We start from the raw sequence: 24,501 nt of genomic DNA, 5'->3' as shown, positions 1-24,501 counted from the left end.
CTGTATTAGAGCCTTAACACCATTCCTATGGCCCTACTTTGCTCCCAGCTCAGTCTCAGCCAACTCGGGTTCTAGCAGGTCACATTCTTTAGGGGTCTCTTTAAATCACTAAGTTCTTTGCAAAAATGGATGTGTCCAGAAAGTAAAGGGGTGTGACCAGGTGAGTAATGGGTCGCTTATGCTCTGTAGACCATGGACCACCCAGTCAGCAGCAAGCCAAGTAAGTTTGGAACTATTTGGCTCTTTCATTTTAATTCTGTCTCTGAACAATATTACCAAAGATATCATTACAGTATGTGGTCTCCCAAGGGTATTTGTCTTGTGACTTTCTCAGTGGGGAGATTAAAGGTCAAAATTAGCCTACAGAGTAGTCAAACACTGTGGTCACAGTGACCTCAACATGAGAGGAAACTTAACAGTTTGCTAATCTTGTGGGCGCTTTGGATGTACATTTAATTATGTGTAAATGTGAACTTAATTTTCCACCTTTAGCATATTTCACAAATTTCCTATAGTACAGGGATATTCCCAGCCTTAAGAAAGAGAACTGCTGATCAGCTGGAAACGGTTGTGCACTGGTATCCACAGGGAGCTGAAGTATCGCTTTGGCCCCCCGCAGAGGAAAATATTCATCAGACAAGAGCAGCAAAGACAAAACCAAGAGTGGAAAAGTAAAATGTTCTCAGTGACTTGCAACCACCCCTCCATAAATCTATTAGAAACATAAAAAGAAATTAGATCCATACTCCCCAAAATATTACAGCATTTTCTTTTGTTTGCGGTGTTTTCTTGGGTTTGACATAATATAGGCTCACGTGAAGAATTAAATACATGACTACATTGTTTGGATGCCTAATGTAAGCGAAGACTGTGAAAAAAAAAAATTCAATGTATTCTGCCTTTTGTTTTGCATCTCAAAGGTTAATTCAGTCACAGTAAAACCACTCAAGACAAGAATGATCATTTGTCATAATCCCCAAGGAAGACCTTTTTTATTATGTTGACTTTTCAATAGTCGAAGGCCCAGAGGAATCAAACTCACCGTCAAATGGCCAGCCAGACCAGATTTAGCCAGTTTCGCATGACCTCCCTTGTCACAAAGTATATTCCCAGCTTCAATCTCCCTGGTGATTTTCCTCATAAAATGCAGATAGCACAGGCTCCTCAAGGTTAATTTGAGGATGAAGGCTGTCGCATCCTCTGTGTACAGTAAAAACATTCATTCCATTCTCATTTTTGAGACATTGTGAAATATCAGAAGATGTACTGGTTACACAAGTTGTAGGTATTGCTAGATAAACTGATACTATCACTTGTCAATTTACACTTCTACAGTTGTTTAATACTCAAGTAAGCAAGTCTGACATAATTTCATCCATCAAATTAGAAAAATTAAAATGGATTTCCCAGTTTTGTGGAGCATGTGGAGTACATTTAAAAAGATCAGATGATGAATGTCAACATACAGTGTTGCCCATGCAAAGTACTTCCCTGTCCACACCACAGTGTCAGGGGCACAACCTCTAAACAGACACCCAGACCTGTATTTACTCAAACCTTTTAACAACGAGGCAGGTTGCTCTGCCAACCTGTCCAACAGTGGCAAACCAGTTGCCGAAGATTCATAACTCAAATATTCTTTGGCTAATAGCTGACATTTTATAAGATTTGTCACACACATACACACACACACTAGAGTGACAATGGCAGCGTGTGAGGTAGACAAAGATGCAATGAAGACTGGGGATATTCCCATTAAAAGATGAGCAAGGTATCAAGCTTGCCAAGCGCTCCACTCAGAATGTGCACTTCATTAGTGGGGAAAAGGCTGGGGAGAACCATGTTGGGCCAAGTACTTTGGGGCTCTGGAACAGCTAATAAAAAAACAAGCCAAGAGACATACAAGTACACTTGAACTAGCACCATTGAGTGAGTGAGGCAACAGAGGTCTGATCAGAAAAATTACTAGAGGTATTTTAAAGGGTGAAATAATAGTCCAATACTTGGATTTTTCTGTGTAGGCTTTATTATGTATGTCAAAATAAAAGTTGAATGTACAGTATTTTTGTTTGTTTGTGTTGGGATTCGGGGGGGTGGGAGTGAGGGATAGCGGTCGGGGCAGGTGGGGGAGTGCAGTGCTGGTGAACGTTTTTAAAGGCCTCCCAGCATAAGAATAAATTTTCTACAAAAAGGTCCTCAGAGCCTGAGAAGTCTCTCGACACCACAATATCTGAATATCCAGATCCCAGCATTTGCAGCTGGGCTGGAACTGCTCTGGTTGACTTACACCGCAACACTGCAGGGTGGGACCTAAAGGGCACCAGGTCAACACAACTTCAGCAGCCACCCAGCTGTTTCAGCTTGGGGAGTGCACATTAAACAATCCCTATACAAATATATACTATTTACAGTATACTTACTTACTGACTTAAGTAGAGTGAATTTCAAGTTGCCATTCTACAAAGACTGAACTAAGAAAACAATATTAAGGAGAAGAAATAACAGCATCGGCCAAATAATCTGGTTCTGTATGAATAGTGGGAAGTGATTACTTTTTGACAAAACATTGTACACAAAATAACTTTTGGAAACTCGACCTATCCATAAATAAACTGAAACCAAAACATCAAACATGCAGTGTTGAAATTAATACTTCCCAAGCAGAGCTAACTGTGCTCACCTGACCCAGAACGACACATCGCATGGCCAAATCAGGGGAAGTAGAAGGCCAGTGCACTAGGGAGTCCCCAAAGCTGCAGCCTATGACTCTGAAAGAAGACATCAAGAAGTTATTCAGCCAGTCCCAGAGCAATTTAATAACCAAATAACAGACAAATGATGAAAATGTGCAGTTTTTGCAACATATTATTTGTCGATGGCTCTTAATACCTATACATCCATAGTTGTATTGTAACAAAATGATACACAAACAGAGTACTAGTTGGAACATGAAAAAGACAGGTTAGAAATAGTACAATGACCTTGATTATCTCGGAATGTATACCATTGAATGGCAGCAGGCAATTGGGATATGTGTAGTATATTGGCAAGGGGGAAATCCCTCGAGAGTTTTTGTAGAATTTATACGTGGATGAAGATAAACTCATATGTGAGGGGTGTCTCGAGTTCAAGCAAGACCAATAGAAGTGTCAACACACTTTATCTGTACTGATGTGGTAGATAATCTTTTGTGACTGCAAACCACAGATCAGAGAGGGCATGAGTGACCGATGTCCTGTCCCACCTGATGTTATTTGTGTCAGTAGAGAACCTAAGGCCTGGAACACACATAAAGACAATTAGGCTCTTTTTTTCCCGATTTTGCCACCTCCCGACCAAGGACGTCAAACGCCAGACTATTTTATCCATCCATTTTCCGTACCGCTTTATCCTCACAAGGGTGGCAGGCGTGCTGGAGCCTATCCTAGTTATCTTCGGGCGAGAGGCGGGGTACACCCTGAACTGGTCGCCAGCCAATCGCAGGGCACATATAAACAAACAACCATTCGCACACACATTCACACCTAAGGGCAATGTAGAGTCTTCAATTAACCGACCATGTATGTTTTTTTGGGGGGATGCGGGAGGAAACCGGAGTGCCCGGAGAAAACCCACGCAGGCACGGGGAGAACATGCAAACTCCACACAGGCGGAGCCGCGTTCAATATTTTCGACCAAAAATCTTTATGTGCCCCTCCTGAAGCCATCACTTTATCGTGCTGAAGGGGTTTATGTCCCAATGATCCTAGGAGCTCAGTTGTCTAGGGCTTTATGCCCTTGGCAGGGTCATGCAAGGCAAACAGGTCCTAGGTGAGGGAGCAGACAAAGCACGGCTCAAAGACCCCCTAATAAGAGAAACATTGAATCATGTTTTTACTTGCCATGACGCAGGTCACCAGGGCCCCCTCTGAAGCCAGGTTCGGAGTGGGGTTCGATGGCAAGCGCCTGGTAGCCGGGCCTAAAAGGCAACATGGGTTCCCTTTCCTATGGGCTCAAAACACGTGAGAGGGGCCAAGGCGGTCTGGTGCTGTGTGCGCTGGGCAGCGGCCAAAGGCGGAGACCTTGGCAGTTCGATCCCCGGCTACAGAAGCTGGCTCTAGGGAAGTGGAACATCACCTCTCTGGCAGGGAAAGAGCCCCAGCTGGTGTGCGAGGTTGATAAATTCTGACTGGACATTGTCGGGCTCACCTCAACACACAGCTTGTGCTAGGGTCTTCACAAGAGAGGTTGGACTCTCTTCAACTCTGAAGTTGCCCATGGTGTGGGCATACTGACTGAGCCACCCCCAAGCCCCGCCCCCGACGCCCCCACACAATGACAGTGAGTTAGGAACACCTTGCGGGTGCAGTGTTCCAGGCACCTCCCACCAGGAGGAGGCGCCAGGGATGATCCAAGACACGCTGTAAAGACTATCTATCCCAGCTGGCCTGGGAACACCTTGGACTCCCCCCAGAAGAGCTGGACGAAGTGGCTGGGGAGAGGGAAGTCTGGGCTTCCCTGCTTAAGCTGCTGCCCCCGCGACCCGACCTAGGATAAGCGGAAATAAATGGATGGGTGCAATATTTATGTGGATGGGGAACGGCGAGTCATGACAACGTTAATTGTGACGAGCAACAGAATGTAACGAATCAAGAAGTGCCCTGCCTGACCCGATGTCATTTTTCCATCCATCCATCCATTTTCTGACCCGCTTCTCCTCACTAGGGTCGCGGGCATGCTGGAGCCTATCCCAGCTATCATGGGGCAGGAGGCGGGGTACACCCTGAACTGGTCGTCAGCCAATCGCAGGGCACATACAAACAAACAACCATTCACCCTCACATTCACACCTACGGGCAATTTAGAGTTGTCAATTAACCAACCATGCATGTTTTTGGGATGTGGGAGGAAACCGGAGTGCTCGGAGAAAACCCACGCAGGCACGGGGAGAACATGCAAACTCCACACAGGCGGGGCTGGGGATTGAAGCCCGGTCCTCAGAACTGTGAGGCAGACTTTCTAACCAGTCGCCCACCGTGCCGCCCCCAATGTCATTTTTATTCTTTAAAAGTTGATTCCCCAGACTGCAAAAGTATTTTTCAAAGCAAGTCTTTTTGAGATGTCGTTGCCATTTAACAATGGTCCTGCACCCAGCAACATTCAGAAACACTCGGGTAACATCAGCGCATACCTGGAAGTTTCTGCTCATCTTAATTTTTGTGAGCTTACGTGTGATCACGCGAGATTTCGAGATCGATGGCAGAAAATAATCTTTATGTGTGGAGCTCTCTGTTGAGAATATCGGAGCACAGCACATATAATCCAAACAAAACTGTTAAATGCCAGATTTTTTTTTTTTATCTTTATGCATGGGGTCTGTAAAAGATAAAAACAATCTTTTAAGATTTGAATTTCATCCTATTCCCATTGTCCATTGTATCCCTCTGTCTGTCCCTTTTCTGTCTGGCTGCATTTTTTAATAAACATTAGAATAATTAAAAAAATGTAAAATATGCAACGGGAGTACTTCAAACTCCTAAGTTGCACAGCAAAACTGTTTCAGCACAAACGGCAGACTGAGCCACCATTCTGCATGGCCATGCAGCTGAACAGGACAGGTTAATTAAAAAAAGAAAAGAAAAGAAAATGTGTTTACCAGGCTTCAGGAAGCTGGCAATATCCACTAGTTGGACATTAAAATGTTGGGACATCCGTAGCAGTATATCTGGGTCTGAAAAGCCATATCCTGTGATTGCAACCCGTTTGGAAAGCTTACACATCTAATACCATTGTGACCAATATGGCTACTGTGACTAATTTTTTAAAGACTTTGTCCATCTACCCCAACCTGACCATAATGGGGCCTGTCAGGGTCTCATGAAAAACCAATTGTTGATGACCTGTTGGTAGCCCCTATTTGGGCTCACCTAGCAAAATTACATTCCAACAACATTCCACATCAGGTGGCAGAAAACCCAACATGTTGTGGGAATGAGAGGGGACATAGCAAACTTGGGGTGCACATGTATAAAAGAAGCCAATTATCTGTTGGTAATTCCTGTAGGCAGACGTCACCTACGACATCACATACTACTTAGATCCATCGAAGTGAGTTACATTGTTTTGTTTCTGTTCAAACAAAAGAAGGGAGCCTGAGTACTACTAAGTAAAATGCATTTGATGACAAAAGTGCAACATTTGACTAATATATGCTGGATAAGAGTTTGTAGAGCATGGTGAATTACAGATCCCCACAGCCCAATTCTGTTACTTGGACACGTCAAACTCCCAATGCTTTCTGGTGGCACATAACAACTCCCCCTGTCCTTCCTCTAACCCTTATGTATGTGCTCTATTAATAATGAAAGGATGTGACCGCAGAGAACTGTATCTTTTGTAATTACATCACTTATATGAGCAGTGAAATAAACACACAAGAGCTCCAGCGTCTGGTCGTCCAGGTTTACAGCTTTCCTACCTGTCTGTCCAGTGGAACCTCTCGTGACTCATGTAATGCTGTCTGCCTTCTTACTAGCGTAAGGAACAACTTGCATTAGTTCACAGCTCAATTAAACCTAGTTACAGCATGCAAGACTGCATTGTTTTTTTCAAGCACTCATGGAGAAGCAGGGAGTTCTTTCAAGATGAATAGCTTTACAATGTTGGAGGGTCTCGTTAAACAACGGCACTGTGTTAAATAATGAGCGCAACCATTGTTACTCTTTCTCTTGGATAGTTTGAGATATACTGTATACCAATATTTTTGTTGTGGCTGTTGTTGTTGTATAAACTCAAATGTCAAATGACTTGATAATCTAATAACTAAGCTGTCTAATATTAAATTAAACAGTATTTGAATAAACATATATAAAATAAAAAACATCATCTGGTTGGCAGTGAATTCAGGGCAGTAAAAAGCAACCTTGTAATTTAATATGAATTTTGAGCTTGTGGGAATTTCATTTTAGCCACATTTTCCACACGTCTCCATATACTGTACATACATCTCGTGAATGTGCTTAATTGATTCTTTTCATATTGCCAACATTTTCTCATTATTCGCATGAACAATGGCACTGGACACTAGCCAAATAACACTGAAATTAGACCCCTACAAATGCAGTACTACACTCAAGGCCAAAGCCAACTTTGGAATATCAAATCTTGTTATTGCATGAGAGGGTAATAAAGAAGAATTTATGTTTAAAAAAATCATAAAAATCACTTTAGTCGAGTCAGCATGAAACAACGGCTGCAATTTTGGTGGTCTTATGCAGTATCACATCTTGAAATCGAATTCTGTCTTGTGTACAAGAGTTGCAACAATATGAGCCTTTTAAGTTGCAGAGTTGAAATGAAAGATTCCAGATGGTAAAAATGACAAAGATCAACAGATTTCCAGCATTGCAATCATAAATAAAAAGCTAGTCCCTTTGGGTTCCAAGGCTGCGGTCGAGGCACTAATATGGAGCATTTGGATCTGCTTCCTCCTCGCAGTACTTTTTTGACAGTATACAGTATGCTTGCTGTGCTGTACCCAAACCCCATTAACTAAAAATCCCAAGAAGATAACAATTAAATAAAAACAAAAGAAAAGTGTGAGGACCATTTAGCCACTGAAAATTGAGCTTGCTTGTCATGAATTTATTGGTTTTTTGTTTTGTTTTTTTGGATCCTGTCCCGCATTACCAAATAACTAATGACGTTTATCAGAACTTTGCTCAAACTGATAATAAGAACCTTTCAGTACAAATATTACCAGTGGAGTAATGTTTTGGGATGATGTTTTTGTAGTTAGCATTAATTTTGTCTTGGTCTTGTATTGTACTGTAATTTGCAGTGGCATTTGCTGTGGTATTTGTTATTAAGAATGCTGTTTCTGGATACCAGAATCTTCTATGATAGATAACAATAATGTATACTGAAGCTAACATAACGTAGTCATAACATAGTACAGTTGTGTCTTGAGATACGAATTTAATTTGTTCCGTGACCACACTCGTAACACTGAACACTCATATCTCAAGTCCTCTTTCCCCATTGAAATGAATGGAAATGCCCTTAATCTGTTCCAGCCTCTCAAAAAAAAAATTTTTAAGCACACAGTAATGACATGATAGAATGTAAAGAATTGATCAGTTAGCCACATTTTTTGCTTTCATTGAGTGGACATGGTGCTGCTCCTTCTGGTGTGCACGCCTAGGCAATATAATAGAGACATACGGATATATAAATGCCTATGCCAATGAAGTGCGGCCGTTGTGTAAAATGTAAATAAAAACAGAAATGATGATTTGCAAATCCTTTCAAACCTATATTAAATTGAATACACTACAGAGACTAAATTGTTCATGTTCAAACTGATGAACATTATTGGGTTTTTTATTTGCAAATATTCTCTCATTTTGAATTTGATGCCTGCAACACGTTCCAAAAAAATCTGGGATATGGGCAACAAAGAACTGGGAAAGTTCCATTCCATTCCACAGGTGAACAGGTTAATTGGAAACCGGTGAGTGTCATGACTGAGTATAAAAGGAACATCCGGGAAAGGCTCAGTTGTTCAAAAGCAGAGATGGGGTGAGGTTCACCACTTTGTGAGCAACTGCATGAGCAAATAGTCCAACAGTTTAAGAACATTTCTTAATGTAAAATTGCAATAAATTTGTTGTTCTTATCATCTACAGTCTATAATCTCATCAAAAGATTCAGAGAATCAGGAAAAATTCCTACACGTAAGCAGCAAGGGCGAAAACCAACATTGAATGCCTGTGACTGCATTAAAAACAGCCCGGACCCGCAGGAGTCTAGCCTCTTACTTCACAAACTCTGCACATTTTTTAATACCCAAACTGTACAAGTACATATTCCGCATATTGGGCCCGCTCATATCTCATTCAGGGTCCCCTGGGGGACTGGCATCAGGTATGGTGGGGCGGGGGCCGGGCCGGGTGCTGACACATCTGTACTGGTTTCTGGTCTGGTCGTGAAACCCCCCTCCGCCCCGACCCTTCACTGCTCTGCCGGTCCTCCAGTTTTAATAACCCCCCCCCGCCCCACCGTTTTGGCCCCGCCTTCCTCTCCCCTCTCTTGGCACCCTCGCCCGTCCTTGCTCACGACGGGCGCTTAACTCGGGCTCACTTTGGCGGGCTATGACGCTATGACTTTTTTTAGGTGACTGCTGGCTCCTGCGTTGGGCTCTGTTGGTGGCTGGGGGCCCCAATGCTCTCCGGGGGTGATGTGGGTGATGGTCCCCTTGGGACTGGTCGGGGCACTTCGGTCGGGCTCGGGACCTCCCTCGGTCCTGGGCTCACTCTTCCTCAATGTGCCGGCTCAGCAACTATGTACACCAATTGACTAACATGCATGTGATATGGTGTTCATTCACTCATAAGTTCGATAGAAACACTATAGACTTTAATTACTAGTGCTGGGACCACTAATAACAACACAGGTTATACTAACATATCAACTCACAGGTTCTTCCAGAAAAAAAATCCCACCGCACCACTCGACAGTAGCACTGCCTTGCTCATTTTCCCACATCCTGTCCTGCCCTTTTCTGTCCTCTCTTGTTCTCTTGGGTAGTTATTGCATGTCCTCACCGGCTGTATCCCGCCGCCCCCTCCCCCCTGTCCCCAACCACCAATCTGCAAATGACTGTTGTAATGTTACTTGTGTTCAAATATGTAGACTGTCTCACTATTATTCTGCTGTGGTTTTCACCCCTAGTCCCCTTGTCCACTCTGTCCCTCTGTCTCTCCACTAAAACCCTTTTATGTCTGGCTGCATTTTCAATATCCATCCATCCATCCATCCATTTTCTTTACCGCTTCTCCTCACGCGGGTCGCGGGCTGCTGGAGCCTATCCCAGCTATCTTCGGGTAGGAGGCGGGGTACACCATGAACCGGTTGCCAGCCAATCGCAGGGCATATAGAAACAAACAACCATTCACACTCACATTCACACCCACAGGGCAATTTAGAGTCTCCAATCAACCTACCATGCATGTTTTTGGGATGTGGGAGGAAACCGGAGTGCCCGGAGAAAACCCACGCAGGCACGGGGAGAACATGCAAACTCCACACAGGCGGGGCCGGGATTCGAACCCCGGTCCCCAGAACTGTGAAGCAGATGTGCTAACCAATCAGTCACAGTGCCAGCGCATTTTCAATAAACATTCGAATAATAAAAAAATGTAAAAATAAGCAAAGGGAGTATTTCAAACCCCCGTGTTGCACAGCAAAACGGTTCCAGCACAAAGGCATACATATCCACCATTCTACAAGGCCATGTAGCTGAAGAGGACAGGTTTTTTTTTAACCTGTCCTAGGTTTAAAAAAAATAAAAATAAAAAACTGGCATCATTGTGTAAAGGATATTGCCACGAGGGCAAACTTCAGAAAACCATTGTCAGTTATATTTACAAATGCTTTACCATGCAAAGCGAAAGCTATACATCCACAACAAAATCCAACTGAATATAGTTTTTAAAGGATTTACAAATAATTGTGTTCTGTTTTATTTATGTTTTACACGTCCCAACCTCATTGGAATTGGGGTTTGTACATGGAGACGGTCACTTCTAAGTAAGCCACACTAATATTAGTCATTCTTTGCAGTGCATAAAGAATATCCGCTTGTGAGTATTGTTATATTATTTGTCTAAATGAGGTACAAACACCACAACACCTATGCTATGCATTAGCCCGTCGATGCTATTTTGTAGTGCTTCTTAGTATTTGTCTTGAGTTTGTTGTCACATTTCTGTCGGGCCAATTATACATTACTTGTGCACTCACTTTAGTAGTGTTGCCACGCTGCACTATTTGCATATCTGTTGTCGACCAATACTGGCCACTCATGCCAGAGTAGCATCTGCACCACTTGCACACTGACTGAGGAGTATCTGCAACATTTGCACAATCAACATTGTCCCAGATTATCGCACAAGTAGTCACTTTAAACTACATACACTCCTTGAAGTCTCGGCGCCCTTTGCACAATGATCGTTGCACCGGACTTTTGCTATATTAGTCATTCAAACTGCTCTATGTGCTAGAGGACTCTGCATCATTTTGCACAATTGTCAAAAAAAATAAAGATTACCAGATTTCTAGCAACCCTTTATTGCTCAGTGACTGTTTTTCTCAATGTCTTTATGTCTCAAAAGTGTTCTCTGTCAATTGACTGTCTGTTGTCGTACTAGAGCGGCTCCAACTACCGGAGACAAAATCATTGTGTGTTTTTTGGACATACTTGGCAGAACAAAGATGATTCTGATTCTGATACGGCACAGCTGTGGTTGTTTTAAATACACGTGTAATTCTCTTTGTTTTGTGTTTAGTTTGACCATAAACTTTAACTGTGGGTGGCAATAAACAGTTTGAAACATCTTTTTCTTAAGAATTATTCACTTTCTGTCAAACTGCTGCTTGTTGTAAAGCAAGATGAGTTCACTGCCACCATACAGCGCTTGTATCTCAAATTTTTACTCACAAGCCAAAGCAAACATTTTCTGAACGACGGCTCGTATCTCAAAAAAACTCATCAGATCACTCATATCTCAAGGCACCACTGTACATTTGTTTTCATTTTTAAAGCTGTTTTTTACTCACTTTTGACAATTCATCCATCCACTTTCTATACCGCTTATCTTGTGTTGCAGCCTATCCCAGCTGACTTTTGGCAAAAGGTAGACAACACTATGCACTGCTAGCCAGTCTATCACAGGGCACATACCATATAGAGACAGACAAACATTCAGACTCACATTCACACACTCACTGAGTGTGAACTGAATCCGTTCTATATGTTAAAATGGAAGGGATTCCTTAACCTATAGTATAGGTTACTGAGCATTTTTGGCATTGCCTTTGATTAGTTTGAAACATCTCGTTCTTATACACAGTCTTCCTATTAAATATTCGTCTGAAGGTTTACTGTATGCGTAATAATTGTTCATGCAATTTCCTTGGTTCATAATCTTGTTAAATTAATTCACTTCGGGTTTTTCTGTGGCAAAGCAGAGAACGGGTTGCTATGACCAATATAACATGCCAAATGATATTTAAAAAAATAATAAAATTGTTCCCTGTCTCTGCTCATTTATAGTTACTGCGTAAACTCTTATCAAGTGAATCCAAAAAGCAATCATAATTGCAGAAAATCTAGACTTTCATAGTATTTTTAACAGGTCCCACAGCGGTGGAAACAGTCAATGGGCCCCTGGAGTGTCTAGTATTAACATCCGAAGCTCTGAATCCCCTTCATGTCTTAATACTTTACCTACACATGTGAAATTAGTGTTACATCATTTATATTGAATTCTTACTTGTGCTGTCAAATCTGAAGCATATTGCCAAAAGTATTCCCTTTTCATACTCTCATAATAGAGATAAAACCCGCTTCGGTGTATGAGAAGAACCCAGAATATTGGAAAATAGCGCAAGGAAATCATATGACACATATTTGCGCATTTAAAGGGTGTTTCAGAATTCTCTTTCTTAATGTATCATTTTGAATTACGTAGTTCTCACTTCTCCTTTGTAGTAAATTGATTCCTGATAAGTATCATAATTTGATATCCAAATGGCAGGGGTGTAGATCTAGAATCAGGGAATGTTTCGTTGGATATGCAGGGGCCTCAACTAACTCGAGACCCACTTTTAGGTGTTTAATAATACAGCAATAGTGTTCATCTAGCACTAACACTTTGACTAAGATTATGTGCTTTGCAGATCAACCCCAGGGTCTCTTAAATGTTCATAAAACATAACCCTGGAACAGACTTACACCATCCATGTGACGCACACCACTCATGCAGAGAAAGTTTTTTTGTCACCGTGACAGGTAAGTCTGCATGTTCCATTCCTATTATTTCCATTTTCATTTCATCTGTCCCAGTCAGGACAGAAAAGGGCTGTGGGAAACCGGCACAGTAAAGCAGAATGGTGTCACAACAGGGATCGCAAACTCTCGTTAGGTTGGTATGCAGCACAGAACATACATCACACCTCTATATGCAAGTCCTTCAACACTAGTTCCAAAGTCCAGTGACGGGTACTTGTTTGCATCTAAAAAGAAAGGAACATGGCTGAAGAAGTACCCGAAAAGAGCCTTGCCATCAATGTAGATACAAAAGTACCTGTATTTCGGTGTACCTGTACTTCAACTCTCAGCAGACACAGCAGCCCACAACACTTGCATGGTTTTGCCACAGGGGGACCTTTTCCACCCACTTCAAACAAATACTCAAGTTGTGACTCCACTTCCCCCTAGTTTTATGACAAAGCGCCTGTGTTAGTATAAAACAGGTCATTTGGACCTCCCCGGGACCAGTTTGGTGGAGCTGTGCAACCTGCCAATATGTACAGCTGCCCAGAAGTCCCCGAGGGACCACTAACTCCACTCTCACCTATATGTCATAAACAACTTAAAACCCTATTAAAAGCACAAATACATTTCAGAGACAAGTACACTTTAAAAAATATATATATTTCCTGTCTGTGAGTTGACTGTATTGAATGTGTGACTGTATAGATGCAGAAGCCTATAATGTTTTCCTAGTGGTAGCCAAACTTTCCCCTGGCTATAAGTAGTGAGCATGTATTCTATAAATGCATTAGTGAAAACGGTGATTTAGTGGGCTGGAGGGGAAGTGATTATGAGTGACTGATGAGAGGGAAACACAACCTCCCTAAAGACTGCACCTGTACATTAACATTTATTTAGTGTGTGAGTGAGTGAGTGTGTGCTAGAGTGTGTTGAAGCCCCCCATGTTTACGTGTGTTTGTAATTCAACCATAGAGACATGCACACTAATAATTCAAACAAGAGTGGATCAGTAATCCATCAGCAACAGATGCTGTTAAAAATGTTTTTAGTTCAAAGTGATGGAGAATAATAAGAGAAAGAAGTTCTACAATGCTGAAGGGATATTTTTAGCGTTTAGAGAAACAATTGCCTTTTCAGTTTTTATTACAGTAATTTATGAGTGACTGATGTGCACAGCAATAACATATGGAACAAATATTGTGGATGACTTTAATTGTTACTTCTACGCTTCTATGAAAACATGAGAAAAGCCTACTTGCCTGCAGAGTGGTTTTCCCACAGGTCATTCACAGCCACAGGTCTCTCTTGTAACAGTGTCAAGATCTGCATGCACTTTTTTGATGGAAAACCATTTCCTGACTCTCTTTGTAATTGACTTACATCTGGCACATCACAAAGAGAAAATAAGTCAAGGGAAGAAGAAATTATATGAACTCAAACAGGATTGTTGATGCAGGATGGGGCTATTGCAATATTCAGTCAACATCCAACTTAATCAACAAATGTTTTCAAGGTCTTCAAAGGGGACTGATTACACAAAATCATGACGAGTAGTCTGGATCCCGGTTCCTTCATCTCTCCATTCCTCACTTTAGCTCGTTTCCAGCTCACACTGTATCTCTCGATATTTCCACTACTTCCGCAAACATCTTTCCCTCCTTCCATTCTACAGTTCTTCCATTTCTTCATCTTATTCTCCACCCACCTCCTTTCCTCTCCACCCATGAACTGTAAAAGCTTTCCATCGCTGCTTTCATCTCTCCATTCTGGCTGTATTTCCATCTCCCCAGGTAAATATTGAATACAGCGGGCACTGGAACCTTTTAAAAATGTCATTTCTGACAGACTGGATGAGACACATTTGCTCTCTGTTGATTTATCCCTCCAAGTGTGTTGCAGAAACTTTGTTAATGTCTTCTCTTCGTGGCTGTAACAACACTTCAGCGTGGCCAGGAAACAGGTGCAGGAGTTTTACTGTCCATCACTTTACCAGCGAGAGTAGTGGGGAATGTATAGAGTGCAGTTGCACCAGAGGATTCGACACCGTGGGTCAAAAAGGCACAATAGCAAAGTATACAATATAAGATACGGGGCAAGTGTATTGGACATTGATGTTAATATGAATTTGTTTGTAATGGCAGCTCTGAGTTGTTGCAATATTTTAGGAAGTACATTCCTGTACCAAGTGATATACGTAAACTGACCAGATGCAAGGCAAATTATGTTATTATAGCAATACAAAAATGCAATTAAAGAAGTTAATACCTATATTGTGAATGAAAGAAAGTGGTGTCACCACAGTAGGTTACTGCACATTCTTGAGAAGTCTGGCTGACTTTGTACACAATATGGATCTTCCAACATCACTGCATGCACACTTTTGCATACGTCTCCTTGGATAGTGATCAACAGTGATGATCATGTACAGATTCTCCCTTTGTTTCGTCTGTTTACTGCATATTGACTGCAATCGCCACCAGATGGACCTGAAAACAAAACAAAAAAGTCAAGTATGGCATATGAATGGCAGGCAGCTCTACAGAAGCGCCTGGCCAGAACAAACAGCCTCAGGGAAGCTATTTGCTGACAAATGGGATTCAGTGCTGAGATTCAACACCATTAACTGGTGGGTTTTATCGGTTGAACAAGCACGATATCATGGTTTTCTTTGCTATGCCTCTCTGGCAGCACGGATGACATGGCTCGGAGTAAAGGCATTTGGTCACGCGAAGACGGTGGGTGCTGTTTAACAGATGGCAGGAGACCAGTGAAGAAAAGTGGCAATGGACAGCAGATGGAGAAGAGATCAACAGGAGACTAAAGACTGCACAATCTCTTTGCTGCCATTCGGGCAACAAACACATATTGTTACATTAATGCCTCTCCGTCAGTGTCATTCGAAACTTTTTAAAGGCAGACGTTTTGACACAGCCCTTGAATTGTGGTTCACTCGGTTCTGTGTATAGCTTGCAGTGAAATTGTGGGGTTGTAGTTTGGTGGTTAACCAACAGGAGGCAATCTTGTATAGTGCAGTAACCAACACTGTGACAAGTGGACCATCCTAAGCAGTAAGATTTACAAGCGCAAACGTAACCGCTTTGCAATCCAATTAGAAACATGCCAATAACAAACGTTTTTAAATTTCACACGTATGGGTATTTTACAGGCTACGTGAGTTTTACAGACACATCTGCAGGAGAGGGTCCTCGCCTCAATGTGACCTTAATATGCTGTTGTCGAGATTTAGGGTACACAGTGTACACATTTGAAAATCTGTAACAAATGCGACCACTTTCTCCATTTCATGTACTGTATTACTATTGCTTTTATTTAGTCTTAATTACAAACTGTATTATTAACATCTCATTTTGAAAATGTAGTTAATTGAAATAATGGATAGATTTTTTTTTTTTTTTTTTTAATGTTATGTAGAAGTGTGATGTGAGAAACTGTGACAGCAGGGGTCTTTGGGTGAACCAGTGCCGTATACAGGATGAGGGACTGTGTAGGTGGGAAGGTGGGGGCTTTGAAACCACAGCGGGTAGGTAAGAGTGACAGCTTTGCCTCCGCGTGCACTTGTAGTACGGACCTGACATCCTGTAAGGCAACATGCTTAGAAACACATAGAATCCCACACACTCACATGCAGAAACAAAGCCAGGAACTACTACACTGTCAAAGACACCACAAATGAGTACAGAGCAAGTGGCCCTTTCGTAAAATGAAATCCAAAATAAAAAAAATAGTTTGTTTAAAATCTAGACTTTTAGACTAGACTAGAATATATATATACTGTGTTTAAAAAAAAAAAAAAAAAGAGGCATAATTTGATGTCATGTACAGTACATGTTTTATGTAAACCTGTGAGCAATCTCATAGTCTTTACCGATAATCGAGTGTACCCCTTTTCTTTTGATGGTCAGAGTTGGGGGGAAAAAAAGTATCGGCCATTACAGGCTTGTCAGCTGTATGGCGCTCCAACACTGAGGCTCTCTGGTAGTCAGATGATCACAGAGAATGATGGCGGGTGCTGGGACTCAAGCCAGGGTCAAATGTCACGGCACTAACTCGCTGACGTAAACCGGAGTAAAAAAGACTGTATGCGTGTCCAAGAAAGAAAAAAAAAAAAAAAAAGAAGCCACAAAATATCATGGTGATGATCTCATGATCAATCATCATGCAGACATAAAATTCAACACCCACACTTAATTATTTACTGTCTGAGTTGTGTCATTTTAACACTAACAGCAAAACACTTTCCCTGTGTTACAGTATTGATTACTACTATTTCGCCAGGGGGTGGGGGGAAGACACCACACAAAGTTAACGCTGGCATTGTCAACGTACCACTGATAATTGAAATGGATGCAAGTTGCAACCATTAACCCAAGTTTAAATATGATCAGAAATGACACTCAAAAACAGTCAAACGGAGAAAAAAAAAATGTCACATCTGTGAGTTTTCGATCAATCTTCAAGCTCATTCATATAAATAGCCCTGCTATTAATGGATTTAATTATCAAATCAAATTCAAATCTGGAAGTAATTTTTCAAGGGACTGAATGATAAAGCAAATTTCTATCATCCATTCAAACACGTGTCATCCTTTTAATGATAAACACAAATCTTAATTTATGTAAAATAAATATAATGGGCTATATTGTACTAAAAATAGCTGAAGGTAACGATGGAAGTCGGAGTAAAAGAATGGAAACCACACGCATGTTGTGTGCAGAAATGTGTTGCACATGCTCTGCAGCTCTGCAGTATTTTTTCAGTATTTCACTTGTGCTACTGTTGGAAATTCTGTTTGTCTGATCACTAAACAGTGTTCGGTCATGTTTTGTTTCACGTGTAGCTCAATTTTATACACTTGCGAGAAAAGTTTAGAAATGAAAATGATCGGTTTAGTCTTGTCCGTGACCGATATCTGAAATAGCCAGACAAATCCTTTAAAAAAAAAAAATCATAATAATAATTGTCATTCAGTTGGTTCATTTCTGTTCGAAATGTCTGTTTTTGGCAATGGTGTGATAGAACGTCCCCCCCCCCCCTCCCATTTTTACATTCAAACGCATGAGTGGAGGAGGCCTTGTCGTTATGATAAAACATCGATAGGGGACGCTGCAGACTCATATACTCAGTGCCAACGTTCTGATGCGCCACAGGCTGCCGCTGCGTACCTTCAGCCACTCGCTCTGCATTCAAAAAATTCACCATTACAGGACCATGGCAATTCCAATGCTATTGACAGATTTAAAGTTATTATAATAATTATAATAATAATAATAATAATAATACACATTTTGAGAATTAGGCCTATTATGTGTATTGTATTTGTATGTATTTGAATCTTTTATTTATTTGTTTGTATTATTATTTATTTTAAATGCTTATCATTTTTTTTATTGTTTATTATATTTTGATTATTTAAATTGAATCGGGAAAATCAAGCGTCTTCGTTTAACGGTTGACATGGTTTACATGAAGATACGCGTGATGGCACTTTGTGTGTGAATGCACACCACCGTTTGGTGCGATGCCCTCACACGTCTTCACAAATGCATTCGATCTGTTGCCAAAAAGAAACCAAGCGCAATTAATTACATATTGAATAATGCGACATGCAGTAGATACTTTTCCACATGGACTCGCAGGAAATACACGTTTTGTTAATACATTAATTCTGGCATTTCAACTTGTCCCTTGCTCATGAATTTGAATTTCGATTGAGTTGTGCAAAACATCTCGAATGCCTTGTTTTTACAGACGTATTCGTTGTGAATAACACCGATTGAAATTTCCCAACAAATTGCATTTTGTGTATTGCAGGATAAAAGTTTAGATACAATTAAGAAGCATTTATTATTGTGTGTATTTTCTTTTCTCCCCGCTAATATCAGTGACTCCATCCGCATGGAAATGTTTCCTTCTTACTTAAATGACACAAGTGGTTTAATATTGTCCTTTTGCATCATGCCGCGTCTATGGTTTGAAAGAACATCTCGCGAGGTAGTCAAGCATCCAAAAGCAGGTACCGTGTTCAAGAAGCGTGGCGATGAGATGGTGGGATCAGACTTTGCACTTAATGTGTCCATGAAATGCAGGACTCCTCTGCCTTGTCTGTTTTCAGAGAGGTGTCGCATGGGGTATGGTTGAGTTGAACGGGGTGCTTCAGCTCTAGTTGCTAACCAAACACAAATAAACAGAGGAGGAACGTTGGAATTAATGATAGAGAAAGAGGAGGCGTGTCGGAGGCGGGCAGAGTGAGCCCTAAAAAGTGAAGAATCGGTGCGCATGACGCACACTTCCAGCCTCAGCTGCGGACGGGACTCCCACAGTGCTGCCTGCCTGCCTGCCTGCCTGCCTGCCTGCCTGTCTCCCAGACCCACTGCAGCTCGGTCCCACTACACGAGTGTAGTGTGCACAGGTCCGAGGCATAGCACTTGGCTGCATGGCTGTGAAAGTTTCATGGACTTCGAACTTGGAAAACTTATAGTGGCGCTGTACTGGAGCCGGTCGCTTCAGTAGTTCCTGTGGATTACTGGCATACCGCAGGATTTTGACAGCTATTTATTGGGGTAAGAGTGTGTTTGGAAGGGTACATGCCGACGTACGTCACTCAAAACTTGACTTGTTTCGGAACTGCTCTGTCACTTCAAATACTTGCGCTGCAATGCGCATCAAACCAGCACTTGTCATCTTCCCATAAACGAAACCAATGGATCCATGAGGCTGATTATCGCTTCTTGTTGAGGAATGTGCGGGTCACGTCTTGCTTTTAGTTTTTGCACAAAAACATACGCGCGTTGTAAACACGTTGTTGCTATAGCGCAAAAAAAAAAAAAAAAAAATAATAATAAAATAAAGAACGTCAGGAACACGGACACGCACACACGTTCAGGCAAACTGTCAAAGTGTAAATGAAGTCCAAAGGTTAGGGAGAACATGTTGATCGAAATAGTGAGTATGGCAGAGTGTGGGTGGGGTGGGGGGGGGGGGGGGGAGTGCCTGTATGGTGACTTAAGCTGCACCTGTGCAACTTTATATTTAACCCCATCCTGTCTGATGTGGGGGGAGAGCCCAATTCGAAGACTTATACTGTGAAAGTGTTTTCAAAAACATCAGCGGAACAATCGAGGCCTTTAGTCATCTCGTGCATGCTGTCTCCAAGCATTTTCCTGGAGGAGGAATGCTACATTTATTTTGGGTTTGATTTATAAAATGATGGGAACGGGATAAAACATCAATTCCGAAAAGCCCCAAAAAAGAAAGGAGTCATTTTTCTTCTGTGCCCTCAATAATCATTCTCGCTGTCAAGTAATCAATCTCTCTCTCGCTGTGATTCAGTCCAAAATAATTTCGGAGATTTACTTCATTCACTGTTGGCAGATCACCTGTTTTGTCTTATTTTCCTTTTAAACTATTTGCAAAGGCAGCTTAAAATCTCGAAGTGGAAGCGTCAGAACAGAAATAAGTTACTCCTAAAATTGTTCAACAATTCAAAGAAATACGAAATGCCTTTTTAGCATCCTCATAATTAATACGCCTATACAAAGGCTTTATGTATTTTATCATGCCTTATAACTTGTAAAATAATGTTAATTGATATAGTTCAATTTTCCCACAGAAATTTCACGAGAAAACATGATGTCAAATACAGCTCGCGTTTTTTTGTTTTTTGTTTGCTTTATTCAAAGAAATGAATAGATACACGTTCATTTGTGTTTGTCGCCATCACTGAAAACAATGACTGTATACAGTGACGACTTTTGGAGAGCCCGTTGCATTAATTGTAAAATGTGCCTTTTTAAAAACATATATTATTAGTTTATTTATTTATTTATTTATTTTTAAATGGTGCTTGTTCGCACAGTCTCGTATCCGCGCTCTCCACAGACGACCGCTTCGGCGTGCGATCGTGGTGAGTTAGAACAAAGTGGCTATATTATGCACAATGATTCCCATTGCGAGGTTAGGGTCCGCTGCAATGCAGCGTTCATTCTGTAAGTCTCTTGTGTCTCCCAATCCACGCGACTAACAGCGGACATGTTTTCTGTTTTCCAAGGGGTTGTCGGCGTGTCCTCTGCACAAGCGTGAGCCGCGATGGGGAGCAAAGCTCTGCACGCTCCGATCCCCCTGCACCCGCCCCTGCAGCTCACTAACTACTCCTTCCTGCAGGCCGTCAACACGTTCCCGGCTGACCAGCTGCAGGGACTGTACGGCCTGAGCGCAGTGCACACCATGCACATGAACCACTGGACTCTTGGCTACCCGCACATCCAAGGACTGAGATCGACTATCACAGAAATGGCAGCCGCCCAGGGCTTGATGGACCCCAGGATTCCATTCCCGGCTTTGCCCTTCACCGCCGCCGCGCAGCTCTTCCATCCAAAACAAGCTTCAGTCACGCACGGCGTGCCCTCGCTCATGCACAAGGACAGGCCGAGGTTCGACTTCGCCAATCTGGCCCTGGCCGCAACGCAGGAGGACCCGCCGAAGGCTGCGGATTTGGCCAAGCTGGCGTCGGGACTAGGGGGAACCATAACCGAGCTGAACAAGCTGTCCCCGGACAGAAAACCCACGAGGGGCAGGCTCCCGTCCAAGACTAAAAAGGAATTTATTTGCAAGTTCTGCGGCAGGCATTTCACCAAGTCCTACAACCTCCTCATCCACGAAAGGACCCACACGGACGAGCGGCCCTACACCTGTGATATTTGCCACAAGGCCTTCAGAAGACAGGACCACCTCAGAGATCACAGGTACGGCACGACCCTCCGCCTTACTTATCCCGTAATAACGATGACATGAAGTCGCTGTAAAATCGCGGCTGTCTCCTTCAGCGCGCAGAAGCTCTTGCGAGCAGACTCTCACTTTTTGCACGTTACAGATGGCCGCTTTAGTAGAATATTCTTCTTTTTTTGTTTTTTTTTAAATGGATATTCGGCTCGTAACCCCCACGCCAACCTTTACCTCGTAGCGCACCTATAATTGTCATTTCTGTTTTACAGATACATCCACTCCAAGGAAAAGCCATTCAAATGTCAAGAGTGTGGGAAGGGATTCTGCCAGTCTCGCACTCTAGCAGTCCATAAAACCTTGCACATGCAGGTGAGATGCCAAAAACACCAACATATTTCATGCATATGTAGCTTTTCTTAGCTTTATGACCATTCGTTCACATATGCATGCATTCGTGGGGATATTACAGAACGTCTGTCGCGGTCAGTCATACAAATGGGGCACATATCTCACATTTCAAAATCCGCATGAGTTCTAATTTTGGAAAGATATTCATGATCAAAGTTCTACATCATTGAAAGGAATAATCCTTTGCTTGCTTTAAATCTAAACAGGAGTCTCCCCACAAATGCTCCACATGCGGAAGAACCTTTAATCAAAGAAGTAACCTGAAAACTCACCTTCTCACCCATACAGACATCAAGCCCTACAGCTGTGGCCGCTGCGGAAAGGTGTTTCGGCGCAACTGTGACTTGCGACGGCACAGTTTGACGCACAGCCCACATCGGGACTTCTAGGTCTGGACAGAAATAAACAAAATAAACAGAAAGGAAAAAAAACAACAACAACAATCAAACAAATGGAAACGAGACGAGAAGTCAGCAACCTTTGTGCATGGACAATATCCGAACGTGGACACTGCAAACACATGACTTGATTGCACAGCATGTGGGACACCACCATGTAAATATCAAGATCGTGTACATAAGAAAAACTGTATTTTCTGGCATTCAAATGATAAAGTTGTTATAAAAAAAAAAACCCTGTGTTGAATTTGTATTTTAGAAATAAATATTTCCATTACATTCATTGGTGTGCTTTTATTTGTTTATGACCTCAATATTCACATGAATCTAACGTGCTCATCAATTGTATAGTTTATAGTCGCTAAATTTACTACTGCAGCAGAATGTACAGTATAAGCAAGCAGAAGACACACATTTCTACTTAAATTTAAAAAAAAAAAACACTTCAAGGCCTTGGATCATTGACGAAGCTAAACCATGTCCGTATTGACTAAATAATTATCATATTACAATCACACAAGCATCTCAACATTTCCATTTAAATAAATGTTGAAATGGATCACTATAATGTCAGCCGTATCGCATTTTCACGACGCTATCATGACGGCAGAGACAATTTTGAGATAACGTGACAAGTTGAATAACACAGGACAAGAACGGGAAACTAAAGCGTGGCAAAAAATTCAGTCATTTTCTTTTAAAGTGAAATGAACTGCAACGAGGTTCATTTCAAATACAAGATAAGTAAACATGTAGGCGTGTATGTTTTGTATGTCGCTATTAGAAGAAAGGATATTTGGGGTGTGCGATTAAAGCTCGTATTTAGGCTGTGTGCAGAAAGGGTTGGATTTAATCCAACTAACCTTTGATTAGGATGATCTTGAATATTAACCCACAACAGTGTCGGACAGATAACACATCATCATCATCATCATCATTTTTATCAGGTTTTTTTTTTTTTTTAAATTGATTAGTTGGCCTTGAGGCCTGTTGCTTCATGACTGCAAGAACCACAGACAAAAAAAAAAAAAGATCAAAATCTGCTTTTCCACGCACATGGGAAACAGTTGCTTAAATGATAGTACATTTACACTTAACGGTCTTAAAGACTGGCAAAAAGAAACAACGCAAGTTTTTAGATATTAATAGATATGGCATTTTTTATAATAATAACACAGCTGGATATTTCAAAAATAAAAAGATCACAAACGTTGTGAATATTATATATTTCTAGAAACGACAGTAAGGACTTCTGTCTTGGAAATAAAGAACTTTCAAATAGATGAAATCATTTCGAGGGCATTAGTCAACATTTCGTCATTTTGTTCTGGCTGGACATCTTACAAACCAGATGCACAAAAGGGCTTACAGTTTGTCTTTCGTGTTCAGATTCATCATCTAACCGCTATTTGTAGAAAGCAATTTTAATGTTGGCTGGAAGTTTATATATATATTTTTAATTTTTTAATTTTTTATTTTCTGAATCACGTTGTGTGCGACGCGTTGGTCTCAAGATGATTTCAGAGTAAATCGTCTCTGCATCGGTCATGGTACACAAATACATGAAGCAAACAAAGTAAATGTTTAATTTTAAAATATGTAAATAATTTCATGATAACATATGGCGGTGACTTACACTCTTTTTCTGCTTACATTTCTGACTAGTAACCCTTCCTGGGCATTTTCAACAATTTGTTCAAGCATGGAACTGACAACAGTATATATACATTTCGCAAAACTCCACAGATATATGTTTGTGCCGTTCATGCTTCTGATAGGACATGCTCTCAATTATAATTTATAATTGCCTATACAGGGAGGGACGGCTCTAATGCCAGCAGTAATAGCTACAACTTCATAAACAATATGTCAGTACCTTTGGACTATATTAACAACATGATTCAAGGCCTGTATACAAAGTCAGTTACAAAGTTTAAAAATTATAAAAAAAAAAAAAAGAGGTTTATGGCCCCAAACTAAAATGATGTACACTTAAAAACGATTTTCAACGTCGTGTATGGTATTCTTGTGAACTTTCTATGAATATATATATATATATATATATATATATATATATATATATACACACACGTTCAATTCATACGCTGATAAAGTTTATTTTCCTATATGGTGCC

General features: G+C 41.4%; 1 protein-coding gene and 1 long non-coding RNA gene across 3 annotated transcripts; one reads left to right on the top strand and one right to left on the bottom strand.

Annotated features, from left to right (window-relative positions):
• Positions 1-1,024: 1,024 nt before the first annotated feature.
• LOC133480047 (uncharacterized) lies at positions 1,025-12,903 on the bottom strand. The gene is made up of 3 exons (XR_009789161.1): positions 12,776-12,903; positions 2,681-2,768; positions 1,025-1,200 (listed from the first exon to the last, which is right to left on the bottom strand). It is a non-coding gene; the product is annotated as an uncharacterized LOC133480047 (long non-coding RNA).
• Positions 12,904-19,136: 6,233 nt separating this feature from the next.
• Positions 19,137-22,645, top strand: osr2 (odd-skipped related transciption factor 2). Of its 2 annotated transcripts, none has more exons than XM_061777696.1 (4): positions 19,137-19,399; positions 20,887-21,580; positions 21,830-21,929; positions 22,257-22,645. In XM_061777696.1, the coding sequence occupies exons 2-4, from the start codon at positions 20,925-20,927 to the stop codon at positions 22,329-22,331; spliced, it is 831 nt and encodes a 276-aa protein (XP_061633680.1). In that variant the 5' UTR covers positions 19,137-19,399; positions 20,887-20,924; the 3' UTR covers positions 22,332-22,645. The 2 variants fall into 2 exon arrangements, with proteins under 2 accessions (XP_061633680.1, XP_061633679.1); XM_061777695.1 differs by having other exon boundaries at positions 22,175-22,645.
• The last annotated feature ends 1,856 nt before the right edge of the window (positions 22,646-24,501 follow it).

This window comes from Phyllopteryx taeniolatus, chromosome 6 (assembly GCF_024500385.1).
Source record: "Phyllopteryx taeniolatus isolate TA_2022b chromosome 6, UOR_Ptae_1.2, whole genome shotgun sequence".
Classification (NCBI taxonomy): Eukaryota; Metazoa; Chordata; class Actinopteri; order Syngnathiformes; family Syngnathidae; genus Phyllopteryx; species Phyllopteryx taeniolatus.
The sequence above is the reverse complement of the archived record's forward strand: the minus strand, read 5'-3'. Positions and strand labels throughout refer to the sequence as shown.

Coding starts and splice junctions, on each gene's coding strand:
- osr2 (XM_061777695.1), top strand. CDS start 20,925: ATGGGGAGCAAAGCTCTGCACGCTCCGATCCCCCTGCACCCGCCCCTG. Junction 21,581..21,829: donor GACCACCTCAGAGATCACAG/GTACGGCACGAC, acceptor TCTGTTTTACAG/ATACATCCACTCCAAGGAAA. Junction 21,930..22,174: donor ATAAAACCTTGCACATGCAG/GTGAGATGCCAA, acceptor AAATCTAAACAG/GAGTCTCCCCACAAATGCTC.